Genomic DNA, 17,136 nt, shown 5'->3' on the forward strand with positions numbered 1-17,136 from the left:
AATAATGTTGAATATACTCAGGGCCTTAAATATATGGAGAGCTTTTATTTTTATGTTAGCTTTTTAAAAAGATTTATTCCATTTAAGGTGATCATAATAGCCAATATATATTAAAGGTGGCTAGTAGTAGGTAGATGAATTACTCAGCTAAGTTACTGAAAATCACCTATTTGTGGCCTGGAAAAACAGCCAGCAAACACTTAGGCAGGTAAGTGTGGCACCCAATAAGGACTGGCAAACTTTTTCTCTCAAGGGCCAGAGAGTAAATATTTTAGCCTTTGTGAGCCACATATGTTTCTATTACATACTTTTTTTAACCCTTTAAAAATACATAATACCAGTTTTAGCTCAACAACCTTACAAATACATGTTGAGGATTGTATTTGCCCCACAGGCCACAGTTTACGAAACCATGACATAAAATATAAAGGTCAAAGTAGTTCAAGCAATAAGAGAAAGGGGCTTGCTTTACACACATATGCAGGTAAACAAATACTATCATATATGTTAAACACAAAGATATTTATCCCGACTGCAATTAGATAAGAAAAACTATATACTAGATATACAAACACCATAGAAAAATGAAACTAAAAATAGAATTATTTAATATTACATACTCTGGTGTGTACACTGGTAACCAATAGACTAGTCTTCCACCTAAAACGAGGGTCTCAGCTGCAAAGTTTAACAGGTCAAGAAACATATCACTCAGATGGTAACTCAAGGAAACAGGAACATGGCTTTCTGGACTACACAAAGAAAACAAAATTTCAAAATCAGTGAAAAACTTTAAGGCTGTTAAACTGAGTTAATGAAAAAGAAGCAATGTGCTTCTTCTTAAAGTAGTAACACATCATATTGAACTTTCACTTACCATTTTTCTATCCCTTTTGGTATTTCCTTCTGTGAACCTGTTCTTCTTGTAGATTCTCTGATCCCATATGGAGCTAGGCAGAACACACAGGTAACACGGTCAGTCAAAAGTCACCTAAGCCTCAAATAGGGGCAGATGGACACCATGTGCCTCCAGGTACGAAATCCTGAGGACACACTTCACCTATGCACTGTTCCAGCTGAGAATGTGTAATGTGAGGAAGACTTCATCGAAAAGTTTTGTGAAGGCAGACAGAACAGTGTGTTCCTCCAAAATGTCACTGTCATAAAGCCAGAGAAAGGCTACGAAAGTGTTACAAATTAGAGGATGCCTACAAGACATGGTTCCTAAACGCAACACCTGACACCAGTGGGGAAATAATGCTATAAATGATATTATTGGGTTAACTGACAAAACTGGATGACAATACCGTACTGATTTATTGAAACCAGTACCTGTCCCTTCGCTATCTAGAGACTACTCTATTCTTCAGAAACGCACACTGAAGTACAGGGGCAAAGGGCCACGATGTATACAATTTACTTTCAGCTGAGCAGAGAAAAAATATATTTTACGTAAATATACACAATGAGAGCAAATAATAGATTGTTAATGAAGAAGTCACCCACTTTTCATAAAGTATATTCATATAGACATTATAATGCCTTGATAATTTTTCTTTTGTTAGATTTGAAATGATCTAAGTTAACCAAAGAATTAAAGTGAGCTGAGATGAATGGATAAATACACTTGCCACTGTTTACAGATTTCCTGCCAAATACTTAAGAAAAGGTGTGTCTGTTCCTATAACAGATGCCTGAAGAGCCCAAGAACCCATGAAGCATGGGAAAACAGGTCTCAGGCACATTCCTGAAGCTCAATGTGTCCGCAAGCCCAGTGGTTCACAGAATCCCAAATTTCTTATAACTCTGAGAAGCAGATGCCAGTGAAAACAGGAACCACAAAAAAAAAAATAAGAACTTACACATGGAAAATACATGTGATATCTGAAACACTCTTCTTCCAAATCTGATATTCTAACTGCAAATGAATTTTGGTTCCAGTGTGTATACTAATAACCAATTATAGCCAAATGAAAAACAAATATAAAAACAAATATATGCTTCTAAAAATAAGCTGAAGAGAAAAAGTAGTGACAAGTTAATATGTATAGTTTAAGAAAACTAAAGAGTAAACTCTTACCTACCTAATTAAATTGCTATCCTACCCTACAGTCATACATTTTTTACTACGTGAAGAAGTCAAGGGTGGGAGTACACGTTGGCATTTTGTATGTGTGTTGATAAATTTTGTGTTTGAAATGCAAATGACTTTAGGAAACTAATTTACTCCTACTTTTGTCTAAAAACCAACTTACGATCAGTGATGATTGCATCAAAATATGCGCCCTTCCTCCAGGAAGGCTTAGATGCATCTGAAACCAGGACATCAAGGTAGAACTTCTCTAAGCCATATTGCCGAAGATTGGCCCTAATGTTTTCATCCGGTCCTCTCCATTTCTGGTTTTTCCTGCTAGCCTTACCTGAAGGGAAAGAAAGAGGAAGACAGGAAATACTAAATCAAACAGGCATTCTTATTTATCATTTAGCTAGAAGTAATGTTTAACTTATCTAAACCTACATTTACTCAAATATTCAATAAAACTTGCTTTCACTTCATTTTTTTTCTTCATTGGTTTTAGAGAGAGGGAGGGAGAGAGGGGGAGAGGAGGAAAGGAGGAAGAGGTGGGGAGTGAAGGGGGGAGAGAGGGAGAGACAGACAGACAGATATCAATTTGTTGTCCCACTTATTGATGCATTTATTGGTTGCTTATTATATGTACCCTGACCAGGGATCGAACCTATAACCTTGATGTATTGGGACATGCTACCAACTGAGCTACTACCCCCCAAGCCAGGGCAAACTTGCTTTCACTTAAAATCTTAATTTTGTTTCTACAAACAAATAATTATTTTTATTTCAACTTATAAAAAATACTTTTTAAATACTGAAATGTACTGATATCTCATATTTTCTATCACTTTTCAAGAAAAACTGACTTAAAACACTTATTTGATACTTACTGGTTTCAAAGCATATAGTAGTAAGATAGAAAGTTGAACAGAACATGGTCTTTTCCCCGGCAGCAAACAGTCCCGTGTGGAAATAGTGACAAATCAGACAAATGAAATGGAAATTAAGGGAGCTAATTTGGGTAATGGTGGAGCTGGGACCATGAAGAGGGGAGGCCAAATGGGGACATTACAGACGAAAAGTTACTGCAGGGGCTGCAGGAAGAAGTTCAAAAGTTCAAGTTTAGGAGACACGAGTAGGTGATAATACCATGAATTAAGATGAGAGAAACCAGCCCTGGCTGGTGTAGCTCAGTGGATTGAGCACGGGCCTGCAAACCAGAAGATCGTGGTTCGATTCCCCGTCAGGGCACATGCCTGGGTTGCAGGTCAGTTCCCAGCAGGGGATGAACCAAAAGCAACCATACATTGATATTTCTCTCCTTCTCTCCTACCCTTCCCTTTCAAAGATAAATAAAAATTAAAAAAAAAAAAAAGATGAGAGAAACCAAGAGGAAAAAACGAGCTTAGGGAAAAAGATAAGATAAAAAGATGAGATTCATTCGAGGTATGTCAATCTTGCTTGTGAGGTACCCACAAAACATCCAGAGACATTCAGCAGGCAACTGGAGGTCAGAACACATGCACATAGCAGACACCAGTGCATAAACTTCAGTTAAATCCATTAGGATGAATGATACTATTATCTTAGGTGGCAGTTACATAAATGTTTTATAATTCCTCGATTTTTATACAGTATTCTGTATTATTATCTACCTCACAATAAAAACAAAACTTAAAAATTGAAAGAAGAAATACATGACTCAGCACAACACATAGCAGTAAAAGAAGGGGGCAGACAGATGCCTGGAGAAAAAGCCAGATGTAAACACAGGACAAAGAAAATTGCAGGGGCTTAAGGAGGAACAAAGAAATAAAGTATGACCTGATGAGACCACTGTCTCGGAAACCAAGGGAGGCTTTTGAAGGGCAACACTGTCAAGTGCTGTGCACCTGTGGCCTTAGCGTTTTCAGTGGGCATGAAAGCTTGCAAATAATGGGCACCAGATCATGAGAAATGAAGAAGAGGTGATGGAAAGTAAATACTAGTTTTTCAAGAAGTATTTTGGCAAAGGAGGGAAACAAAATGGTAGCAAGAAGGGCCCTATAGATTGACAGAAAAGGTTTTGAATTTTTAAAAATACAAGAAACTTGAGAATAGTTGAGTTCAGTAAGAGACCAGGAGCACAGGAATGGAGGACCTAACATCTTGGATAAGGTCTGAGGAAACTCTAGATCCATCAGAATTCTACCCAGTGTACTGAAAGTTCGTAATACAACTTTTAAACACAACTTCCACAAATAAAAGTTCAAATAACTTATATACGACAATTTCCTTAAAGCAAACCTACCGCTTTTAGTAAAGCAGAATGGAGTAAAAATTCAAAATTCAAAAATTCAAAATTCTGTTAGAGAAAAAATTTTGTAGTCTTCTACTCTTTCGGAGTAGTTCTTAGTACTCTGTCTACTCTAACATATTGCAGACAAAGTATCTTTTTCTGGTTAGTCTATTTCGGTGAACTTGATAAAATATACCTCATTTTCCCTGTGACAAATCTTACTAAATTCCTATAGCCAAGGTAGGAAAAAAGACAGGTCACCAAATACAATATATCCAATTGCTTTAGCAAAAGAAAATAAAACATAATAAATTATCACCTATATAACTTACACTACGAAAAAGGAAAACAGTATTTTAAGGGTTGATTCCACTTACAATAGTGTAACTACATATATACAAACATTTTCAAAATAATCAATGAAATCTGACATTTTTAATACTATTCAGCTATAAGGAAACACTTTTTCAGTTTAATTCCACTGAGTAACATATGACCAGCAACGCTTCCATATTTTAAACTATTTTCCAAAATTCCCTCAAAAGCAAGCGATCTTTGAACAGAAAGTGTTTCATTAGCACCGACGAGCTAATCATGAAGCAGACAGTCCCGCTCTCCCACTTCTTCTCCTCCAATCCTCAAGTTCACGACCTTACACTTTGACTATTTAAAAAAAATCTCTTACTAAGACCACAAAACCTCTTAAGGGAGGGCTTCTTCTTATTCGTCACTGTGTTCCCCCAGGAGAGCACTTTGCACCCTGGATTACTTCATCAGATACCCAGTGAAGTCTTATTATAAAAATAAGTAAAATTATATAACATCACAACTCAGAATCTTAACATGGAAAACACATGCCTAATGCCATATAAAACTACTTCGCTCTTTTAAAGGCTCACTTGGCACAGAAGCAACGGCTTTAACGGGGCCCGGGCCCGCCACTCACCCAAGCCATGGACTGTGTTGTAGTCTATGTCCGTCCCACACACATACGCACCAAAACGAGCAGATGCCACCAGAAGGCCACCTGAAAAAAACCGCACAATTATGATGTGTTAGCCAGAAAGTGCCAGACTCTTGTTTCTTCCCCTATTCAATCTGATCCAGATTCTTTCAAATCAGCTACAGGCAGAGTACCTATGGCACTGTCTCCTGGACACATTTAGCAGGCTGCAGAACTGGGGGGGAAAAAAAACGGAAGCTATGCTCCCTACATTGGTCACAAAGCAGGTGATTAATGTATGACCTGACATCATTACTTTAAACAACAATACTTACAGAAGATCTCTTGGGGGTTCAAAATAAGGTACATTCAGACAACATTTCCATCTCATTTTGAGAGGTCTATACAAAGCATCTTGTTCCCTTTTCACAAAGGAGCAGGTACAGCTGCTACACGGAGCTGTGTCTGACAACTGCGCTCGATTCCCACCGCAGTCACAGTTTCGTGTTACTTAAGAGGGAATAATGAACATGTAAGACATTAATCCTTACAGTAATTTAAATATTAGGAAAAGAGATAGATATCTCTATAACCAGTGAGGTAATGATCTCATTTTAAAACTGTAAATATTAATTTTTGAGTAACATTATGAAACATACAAAAAAGCAATTAACACAATGACTTTTCTGTTGCTTGGTGCTAGGATAATGTAAGACATGATACGATTTGACAGGACCAAGTAATCTGGTAATTGTGAGCTGCTCACATATAAAGACAAACCCTAGTAAAGATTAAAAAATTAATGAAAATTTCCAAAATAAAAAGTAATACTATTTTTAATTTGTTTTTAAAAATTCACAAAATTCAGTATTTTAATTTTACTTTCGTTGACCTACACTTTTTTTAATCATCCATATTAAAAATACATTTACTGTTTGGGCAAGTCTTACTAGTTATTCTACAGGAAAGTCTGCCGGTCAAACTGAGTCAGAAATATACTCCTAGACTGTGCACAGACAGGGAACAAGGGAAATGACCAGAGCTATTTCCCTTATATCTTTTGGAATGTAATCTCTAAAATAAGGACGGGTAGTACCTCCAGAGCGTGAAGATCTATAAATGACTACTGTTCCTCCCATAGCCATTTAAGACATAGTCTGGTGACAGGTACTCACAAATACTTCTTTCATAAAAAATACTGTAATTAACTACTTCCTATTGGAGTCCATGAAGAAAAGAAAGGGAGGACTAAAAATACAGCAAAAACTAACACCTGGATTTCCTCATACTGACTACAAAAGCGTTTGTGTGAGGTAAGGTAAGTAAGACGTCCTAATGCTTACTCCATAAATGGAACAGTCCCTATCTGGGAAAGGTGCTCTGTGTGATCACTTGGAATACTGAGGAAACACTTCACCCAAATTAAGAGGAATTACTACAGTTCTGCCAATTAAGGCAGATACTCACCTAGAAGAACTAGTTGTCAAGGGGAACAGAAAAGCTTTCCTGTGCTTCCTTACACAGACCCTTATCCGTTTGGTTAGACTGAGCTTTGAGAAGCCCCAATTAGAGTACACTGCTGAAAGGAGATGAATAATCTGTTAGACTGCCGCTGCTCACTCACTTGGTGCCCTCTGAGATTTTAACGTTGTAAATAAAATCATTATAAATTAGCTTCTCTGAACTCCGCGTACTCACTGTCAATCATCTAGTTGTTGTTTTTTTCCCATTAAATCAAAGCATTTTTTGATTTAGTTATACCTCAGCTGGAGTTTCCTGGAAGCTTTCTGGCGGAAGAAGGGGAGACGTGTTGAGGGGGCAGGTAATGTGACTCGCCTGATAACCTATTAAACGCTGTCAGGCGTAAAAGTACCACAAACTCAGGGTTTTTTAAATCTGTAATTTCTTAAATAGCAACCTCTTTAAGGTTAGGGTAATACTGTGTAGGCAAAAGGACACAGTAAGTGGAATTTATTTATGATAAATTAATTTATGATTCTCATCTTTAGAGATTTAAGTGGAAAGTTTCACAAAAGTGTGTTTTTAATTATATGTTACTTATTACCATATGACAAATGATAGAAGAGAGGCCCAGACAAGTGACGAATTCTGCCCAAGGTCACCTAGTAACGGACAGAGTAAGGATTTAAAACTCCTTGCCCTTACGGTGGTCCACACTATACTGTCCCCTTTGGGCTCAGCAGAAACTGAAGTAAATATACTTTAGCCAACCAATTAGAGACACAAAAGTGAAATGTTATTAAACAAAATAAACGGAGTAAAGCTTAGTTTGTTAACTGCACAGTCAGTTACCAAGAGCTGTGACCCATTCACAAGCCTTGTGCCACATCACAGGCAGGCCTGTGCCTCTGTACGCATTCAGCACATTCATGCTGACCGTTCCTTTAGCCACGCTCATCTTGGAACAGCAGGACTTCCCAACCACTGAGAAGTGACCCAGTGATATGTATCTTCCCCATCAGGAAACTGGATATGCACAATTCAAATAAAATCCCACTAAAATGAGAATTACTATAGAAAGAAAAGTGTGTTTTTGTAGCTCATAATGTCCTTCTAGCTAAGGCAGCAGACTGTCTAACAGAAAAAAGAAAGGTATTTGGTCAGGAAAAGATTACATCTCTCCTTTCAGTTCCCCAGACGCTTTCCACTCTACTCTACAATCCTGAGAAAAATCACAGGTTATAAGTAGTCAATGAGTAAAGCATTTAGGAAACTAATGTATGTCAGTTTTGTACCTTTAACATGAAAAAAGGGATTGGATAGACTTGAATTTTCAGTAAATTACTAAAAAAGTAAACAAAAAAATCAAATGCTTTGTAAAAAACTATATGGCCACAGAGGGCACAGGGATTCTTATTTCCCTAATTCTTTAGAAAGTACTGCCCATCAACGAGACAAAAGGCCCAAGAAAGAGGACAAGCTGTATGTACTTAAGAACCCTGTCTTCACAGCTACTGGCTACTACCAGTTTCAAAACAAAAGCACCAAAAACTAGCTAAAGTCCAAAATCTATGCCTAAACTATAAACACAAATTATCCAATGTATTTTAGCAGCATCTTTGTAAAGAACTTCCCCTTCCAATTTTCCATTAACTGTCCTATTTATACATCAACAGTCAAATGACCAAGATAGGCTACCCACATTCAGGAGCTGCCCAAAGCAGGACTCCTCACCCCTTACCAAAATAAAGGTAGTGAAGACTCTGCTTGCTGTGGAAGTTAGCATTTCACAACATACCCGGCCTAATCTGCATGAAGGGAAGAAATCTTTACTTCCACTGAAAATTCTATTTTTAAACTTTATGGCCTGGTCTACTTGTATGTGTGCATATTAAACACTATACACATGTATGTATCTCAAAGAATTATTCTCACCTCACAGAAAGTTTTTTTAAAAGTCTAAGAACATTTATTAATGATTAATAAAGGATTTAGCATTAGAAAAAAGATAAATTAGATATATTCCAAACATTGTACAGAAAATAAACTCACAATGGACCAGAGATCTAAAAGGAAAATTTAAGGCGTACGATAGACAAACTATTGATGTTTCTTTCCCTCTCGTTCTCCCTCGCTTCTCCCCTAAAAAATAAAATCTTTTTTAAAGATTTTATTTATTTATCTTTAGAGGGTAAGGGAAGGAGAGAGGGAGAGAAACATCAATGTGTCCTTGCCCTTCATGTGTCCCCTGCTGGGAATTAATTGGCCGGCAACCAGGCACGTGCCCTGACTGGGAATCCAACCACGATCCTTTGGTTCACAGGCCCGCGCTCAATCCACTGAGCTACACCAGCCCGGGCATAAAAAATAAAATCTTTTTAAAAAATAAAAGGAAAAATTAGGATTACCAAGCTACCGGCCAAATACATTGCTTAATTCCTTTACAAATTGGAGGTAGAAATTTTTTTGTATGGCAAAAAGTAATTAGATGCTAAATTAAAGGATAAATAGAAACTGGGAGAAAATATTTTTACATGTATATAATATAAAAGGCTATAGATATGTATTTTTATATGTAAAGAGAGGGCTAATGTCCCCAACATACAAAGTACTTTGACCAAAATGAGACCAAAATGTCTACCAAAAAAATAAAAGGGCAAAAGTCATGAAATATAATTGAAAAAAGTTATAGTTATAAACAATGGCCCTTAAAATAGAAAAACTCATTAGACTTCACTCAAAATAAGAGAAATACGAATTAACACTACATTAAGATAACATTTTTACCCAATGGAACAGCAAAACTTCGAAAGCTTCATGATATACTCTGTCGATGAGGCTATGGGAGGACAAGGACTCTCACGTACTGCTGGCGAGAATGTAAAATGGTATAACGGGGAGGAATTGAGCAATATTTAACACAACTACATATGCATACACTCTCCAACCCAGCAATCCAACTTCTAGAAACTCACTCTAGAGATAATCTCCAAAATTATGAACATACAAGTGTACAAGACGATTTGTTGCAAACATTATTTCTAACCGTAAAATATTGGAAACTACCCACATCCAAGTATAGGAAACTGTTTGAATAAATTACAGTATATACACCCATGGAGTACAATTATAAAAAAGAATGAAAGATACAGAGAAGAAACTGATGGTCAAAGAGAAGGCTGGGGAATAGGTGTGGGAAAAAAGAATGAAGAAAATCTCTATGAATAAATACAAAGCGATTTCCAGGAAATGTTACGTAAATTTGCAAATTTAAAAACATTTATTATGCTATCTTTTGTACAAGAAAGAGGTGGAAATAAAATGTACATATATCTGCTTATCATTACAAAAACACACACAAGAAGAATCAACTTAGCAAACCAAAAAGCTGGTTTCTAACAATGGATGGGGAAGTAGGATGAATGGGGAGGAACACTCCTCTGAGTACACCTTCTCGCACAGTTCTGATCTTTGGAAGCATACTGATCTTCTACATACTTAAAATTTAATGAAAACCAACAAGACTGGGATGGATAACAATCTAAAACTGAGGGCAAACTGATAAACTCAAGTCAATTTTAAATGAAGAGGAAAAAGAAGCACAACTTTTGACTTCATTGACGGTTACAGATTAGAGGACTGAATACATACCCTAAATGTTTTTCTAAAAAGATTTTTTAGTGGTATGAGCAAAGGAACTTTGAAACTATTCTAGATGCATTGTAGGAATTAAAAGAGTGTGTGTTGATGTTGGCAGGAACTAGGGTTCTCACTGCGGAAGCTACATGTGAATATACAGTGGGGTAGGCATGAAAGAAATATGTAAGGATAGGCTTGAGTTTGTGGTATACATAAGAATTCACAATTTCTAAAAGGTGTATATGTATGTCTATGGTGCACATGCAGTACATATCCAGGAATACATGCATGTGTTTGCATACACATTTACACACATGTTGTATGTTGCGAACTGCCTGCCTGGTTTCAGAAGCTGTAACCCTTGATGGCTAAGGCTCAGTGAGAGACCTTGGGATCAGAAGCCACTAAGGAGACAAAGCTCATCTTCCTGGCAGGGGTGATCCCTTCTGATCCCTTTTACTTCACCCTGCTTGGCCCTGGTCTAAGATTCCTCAAAGGAGGGACGACCTAAGATACACATTGTCATGGAGGGGCCCTCAGGGAAGGACTTGGGAGGCTATAAAAAAGGGGGTGATGGACCCTTACCCCTCAGCTTTGACATAGCCTGAGTTTTTATTCTGTCTCTGAGAAGTCTCCTAATCTCTTGGCTGTCTTACCTCCACTGCCTAACTTAAGCCTGAAACAATGCTGGAGGGCAGTACAGCCCTGGGCAACAATAGGCAGTTCCCCGGGGCAATTAGGCCTAAGAAAGAATACATAAAATCCTGTGAAACCCGCTTTGCTAAGAATGCCCACAATTTTCCGATAAAGGTCCAAGCATAAAATGAGTTTGTTTCTCAGAGTTTTATGGCCTTTTGGCAATCTGACCCTGACTCATAATAAGCCCTCGTAATTCTTTGAATATTATCTATTGTTTGATCATTACTGCCAGACAATGATTGATGAGCTTTACTTGTATTCCTGTGCAAGCTAAACCCAATAAAAGCCTACTGAGAAACAGGCTCCTGGCCCTTCTCCTCTGAGAGATTGGCCACCTTTCCTCCCCAAGCAGATCATGTCTTGGTAAACTTATTTTCATCTGCAACGGCCAGGGGGGCTCTGCTGGACAAAGCTCCCCAACAGTTGTGTATATACACACATTTATTTCCTAACTTGTCTGCTGAAAAAGTCTGGAAAAAAAGATACCTAGCACCTGTATCTTGGTTTCTAGTACCATCCCCTACTAAAAGAAACAAGAGTTCCTTGGAGAAGTGACTGATTCCAGGGTGTGACCACGTAGAAGATGAGCCAGTAAGTAAGGAAATGTTTAAAAAAAGGAGGAGGAGGAGGTAGGAACATGTCACTAAGACAGATCCAATGCAAAAGAGTTCTCAGTAGGCAAACGTGGAATAATTTGAGCAACAAAATCATTTTAAAAGGAATGAATTATAGACTACCAGGGGCAGGAGAGGGAATCCAGTAGTTCATATCAATACAAGATAAATACATAGTGGGGGAGAAAGGGCTCCCACTTACAATAGAGTGACTGCACACTGGTAAATGTGGAGGGAGTGCTGACGCTGAAAAACCATGACTTTGTGACCACCAAAGTCAACACTGGTTCCACCAAGAATCGTCAATTGTTGCAAGGGTGCTAAACCTGACAACCTGCCAGGAGCAAGGAGCGACTTGGATGCAGCACAGGATATGGACATGGTTCTAATGTGTCTCCCTAAAGATTGCCTATTAACTGCAAGGGAAAAGAATGAGTAATCAAACAATGAAAAAATCAAACATCATCTTAACCAGACAGATGATCAAAACCAACGGTACCAATGAGGGGCAGTCAGTCAGCCATCATGTGGATGCCAGGAAGGACACAAAACCACTGATGTGCATGTGCAACCATCTGAGAAGGCGTTAAGTAGGGTCTAATCGTGAGGAAATATCAAATGACCCAAAATGAGGAACATGCTATATAAAAAATAAAGGTCGGAGGAACAGTATTCTTCAAGAGAGCAAATTTCACGAAAGAAAATGAAAGGTTTTGGATATGTTCCATATCGAAGGAATCAAAGAAACACTGACAACAAAATACCTGATGCTGCACTGGAAAGAAAATAAAGAGGGTTTAAAAGGAGATGAGTGGATCAATAAACAAAAATGGAGTATAAACATTAAAGTACTATATTACAGTCCATTTACTAACACTTAAAACTGAAGAATGTTCTTAAAAGGAAGAACATTCTTCCTTTTAAGAAATATATACTGAAGTATTTGAGGGGTAAAGCGTATGATGGACACAACATACGTCCAAATGGTGCAAAAAAACCCATTATGTATATAGACATAAAGAGAAAACAAATGATAAAGCGAATGAGGCCAAATGTTAACAGTCTACACTGGGTCAAGAATATGCAGGTGTTCTTTGTTCCATTTTTATTCTTGTTACTTTTCTCTAAGTTTGGTTTTATTTCCAGTAAAAGTTCAAAAACTTGTGGAAGACACTTAGCATAAGGAGGATGGAAAAGAAAGGCATGGGTAGTACAGTATGTTGGGGGTGGGATACATGCAGACAGTGGTGGAATGGGAAAGGGAGACTTACTAGAAGATTTATTCAACAACGAACACAGAAAATCACTACATCAGAAAGATATCTCTTGACTTTGGATATAAATTCTTCCTAATCACGTGTAGTCATAGTCCTCCAATTAGTTCATGGTGTAATTAATACCCGGCTGGCACATCCTAATGCAGAGAGAGGCGGCTCTGAGAGTGGTTAAGAAAGAGCATGAACTCTAGAGGTTGACTGGTGAGTTTGAATCTCATCAGAGTTATGTACCAGATAACTCTGGCTAAGTCACTGAGCCTCTCTTTGTGCCATAATCTCTTCAGGAAGATTTAAAAAGTCATCTCCATGTTAGTTGCTTTAAGAATTAAATTAGACAGACATCAGAGTACATAGCATAATACCTGGCATATTACCATTCAACAAATGTTAGCTATTACATCATCCCTGTTTACAAAGTTTCTGATGGGCAAAGACGGCTGGCTACAAGGTGAAACTCCAAACACAGGCCTAATTTGTTCCCACACGATCTGAATCACAATGAATTTAGCCAGACAAGCCTAAATACAAGCACTCTCCACGTTAAGGAACAGACTGAGCAAACACAGGGTGAAGCAAGAACATGTCTGCACAGAGTCAGACGAAGTAAACTGAGAGCTGCAGGACTCCCACACGAATGTAATTATAACGCTACCCAATCAAATGTGCAGAGAACCCAGATCATGGCCTCAGCAGCCAGCTGACACTTAGCTCAATGACACTTAGTGCTGTTTTTTCTTTCATGCTTGCTTGTAAACCTTCACAAACCAAATCAAAGATAACACAGACTATTTTTATCCATCTTAGTATTTGGTTGTCAATTTTAGCAGATGAACACATTTTTTCTGTCACTCAAGTCTTTCTTCCAACCAAGAATTTTCCTTCCTATTTAAATTAACTACATAGCTTTACCTTTCCATAATGTATGATACTGCAGTGTATGGTATGCTTCCCCCTAGTGGTTTACTTAGGGGAAAAAACCAAATTTCTATAAGCATCGCCTTTGAAGTGGTGAAAGTATTAAATACTGGCTATTACACAAATAGGTGGTTGCTTCTTTGCCACTACTAATGATAAATAAAAGGTTATTCTGTCCATTTAATTTTTTGGCAAAAATATTACTATCACTTTGATGTATATAAACAAGCAACTATACTAACTTCTATACCAGCTTTAAAAGTTAAACAAAAAATACCTGTTCCAACAAATGGATCAAAGACAATATCATTTTCTTTCACTTTCCCATGGTTGGCCATGATGAATGATAAACCAGCATCCATGCTTGTATTTCCAATAAAGTGTCTCTTTTTGACACTGTATGACTCAATAAGTTCTCTTTGTCCATCTGCAATCTAGATCAGAGATATTTTTCAAATTGGTGTAACTGTACAGATTTAAGATAGTCATTCACAATAAAACCACCACAGTATCTCAGTGACAAAAACTTCTTTCCACTTATTACTGCTCTAAACTTGTTCCTTTAAAAAAAATATGTGATTGAGGTAGTTAGGGACAAATATCTTTTATTTCTTAGTGCTGTAGTTTACTTAGACTTTTCATACCAAATTAAATTTGAATGCAATTATTCCAGTGGTTCGTGATTAGTGAGATTTATCCATCTTTTTTCCTAAATAACAACACTCTGTAACATAAGCCACAGCTTCCACTCGCCAACTGAGAGCCTCCGGGAAGCGGGCAGAACTGCTCTGCGTAAGGTCGTTCCTTCACAGAACCGACACCCAGACTGCAGAGCACCACACATGAGATCCTTTGGTGACCACAGAACTCTGCCCTTGCTTGGCTTTATGGAAAAAGCAGTTCGGACTTTCTGACAAGTCTTATGTTAATGTTCCCAGGCACACCACCTCCTACCTGAGCCCTATGTCTAACAATCTATTGCACTACACAGGAAGTTTCTAGAAAAACAACAAAACCAAAGAGAACACGTAACCACATATTTTTCACTGACTTGAATTCATACAGTTCTGAATCTTCAGCTGCTATAAAGTTCTACATCTAGAGTTACATAAAAAGACCTAACATTTAGCTTTGAAATAAAATAAACTAAAATAGGTAAAAAGAACACCTCCTTACCCATCTACCAAAATAAATATTAAGTGGATTCTCAGGAATGCAGTTTGGGTCCAAACCGTAATCCTCCAAAACGGAGAAGATATGCTGTGGATTCTTTAAATTCACCTTTCCTTCAAATGGCAGGAAGTCAAGAGCCTACAAAATAAAAGTAATTCTAATGTCCTATAAAAGTTTAAAAGGAAAAATAATGCTTATAGAATAACACCTATCTTGTAAGTTTGGTACCAGGATTAAATGAGAAAAAACATGAAATGGACCTAGCACACAATGGGCTACAAAGCAGGCACTTTACAGACACTGAGCATTATTACAGATGAGCAGGGGCCAGACACCACTCTCACAGGCGTCTGGGTTTTCACTAAATTCACTTACATCTATTCGTTTCACTTTTTCTTCTTGTGTCAATGTTTTATTAAATGCGTGAATCTTTATTTTATACGTAGAATCTGATTGTAGAAATGGAACCTAAAATAAAAGTAGATAAATTCTTTAAGCTTAGTCATTCTATAGTATCTGCAGACAAATTATATAAAAACACATCATTACGCACCATCCTCTCCACAGGGTAGTTTTTAAGGGAACTATATAGCTCTTCTGGAGATTTTCCATGACCCCAGAGTTCAAATATGGACCTAGGAAATAAATGATTCGTACTAACCTCAGTCAAGAAATTAGTTAACACAGTAACATGGAACAATAATTTCACTATTTTTTATGCTCACTCCGCTGCCTATGTTTTCTAAGCTATAAATGAGAAATATGTATCCCGGAAACAAATATAGCTTAAGTCCAAATCACACAAAGGAGTTGAAGTTTACACAGAAAGAGAGAAATTTAGCGAAAGTCAAGACTTTTCCAACTTTTCATCATTGTATTTTGTACTAGAACAAAAATGATGTAGTAAACTCACTGGAGTTATTTTAGTAAACAGATGAATCTAATTCAGGAAATCTAATTTTCCCAATATCTTCTCCATAAAAAAGAAAAAAACAGATAAAAATGTAACTATTAATAGTTATCTATTAATTAGTAGCATTTAGTAATGAACCATTACATTTATAACTGTTACAGAAAATTTTCATATAATAATATTTTCAGGCTACCATATATTTCAACAAATATTTAAACAATTACAAGCAATATTTCATTACAATCAGTGAAATAGTTCTTAGAATAAATTGTAATAAAAGTCGCTCTACATATTAGCATAGTTTTGTGCTTCTAACACTGCCATTAGAACTGAGAACATCCTCTGAAAATGAATTCTTCCTTTCCTTCATTTTGAATTTATAGAAGGAAGGCCTCTACAGTAATCCTACTCTTACACAGCTATCACTTCAGGTGTAACCTCAGCTATACAAAACACACACAGTACAAAAAGAAACAACAAAACACTATTCAAAATAAATGTCCCAAATTCCAAGTATTCAATTTCTTTTTCTTAATGTTAAAAAATTAAGATTGGTCAATTCACTAATTTAATAAATACTTATTAAGAATTAGTATAGCAGCCCTGGCTGGTATAGCTCAGTGGAGTAAGCACAGGCCTGTGAACCAAAGGGTCACTGGTTTGATTCCCAGTCAGAGCACATGCCTGGGTTGTGGGCCAAGTCCTCAGTAGGGGATGCACAAGAGGCAATCACACATTGGTGTTTTTCTCCCTCCTTTTCTCCATCTCTTCCCCTCTCTCTAAAAATAAATAAATAAAGTCTTTTTTAAAAAGAATTACTGTTATGACAGGAATTGTTCCAGGTACCAGGATGCTGCAAAGAGCAAAGCTCAATGTATTTGTGAAAGCTAAGGGAGAAGAAAGACTCCTGGAAGCATTTACTGAAGGAACGCAGAAGTAACACAACCTCTGGAAATGAAAGACCTTGAAAAGTAAAAATAGTAAGAGCTAATGCTTAATATAACTCAAAGAACAAGGGCCTTAGAATACTAAGGCCATTTAATATTTATTCATTTATTCCTCATAGGAGCCCTGTGAGGTAGCTGCTGGAATTACCATCCATTTAAACAATGAGGAACCTGAGGCACAAAGAGATTAAATAACTCTCAGGTCA

General features: G+C 37.2%; 1 protein-coding gene across 4 annotated transcripts in view; it reads right to left on the bottom strand.

The window, feature by feature from the left end:
- Positions 1 to 17,136, bottom strand: part of TRMT11 (tRNA methyltransferase 11) — a 46,055-nt gene that overhangs the window by 22,275 nt on the left and 6,644 nt on the right. For all 4 annotated transcript variants that reach the window (XM_037045806.1, XM_037045805.1, XM_037045807.1 and 1 more), the window contains 8 exons: positions 15,624 to 15,705; positions 15,446 to 15,538; positions 15,074 to 15,208; positions 14,175 to 14,331; positions 5,296 to 5,376; positions 2,256 to 2,420; positions 878 to 950; positions 621 to 752 (listed from right to left, as the gene is read on the bottom strand). In XM_037045806.1, coding sequence (XP_036901701.1) covers positions 621 to 752; positions 878 to 950; positions 2,256 to 2,420; positions 5,296 to 5,376; positions 14,175 to 14,331; positions 15,074 to 15,208; positions 15,446 to 15,538; positions 15,624 to 15,705 — 918 coding nt within the window. The remainder of the gene's footprint in view (positions 1 to 620; positions 753 to 877; positions 951 to 2,255; positions 2,421 to 5,295; positions 5,377 to 14,174; positions 14,332 to 15,073; positions 15,209 to 15,445; positions 15,539 to 15,623; positions 15,706 to 17,136) is intronic.

Source organism: Sturnira hondurensis, unplaced genomic scaffold (genome assembly GCF_014824575.4).
Source record: "Sturnira hondurensis isolate 20B ecotype Veracruz unplaced genomic scaffold, ASM1482457v3 Scaffold0004474, whole genome shotgun sequence".
In the NCBI taxonomy this organism is placed as follows: Eukaryota; Metazoa; Chordata; class Mammalia; order Chiroptera; family Phyllostomidae; genus Sturnira; species Sturnira hondurensis.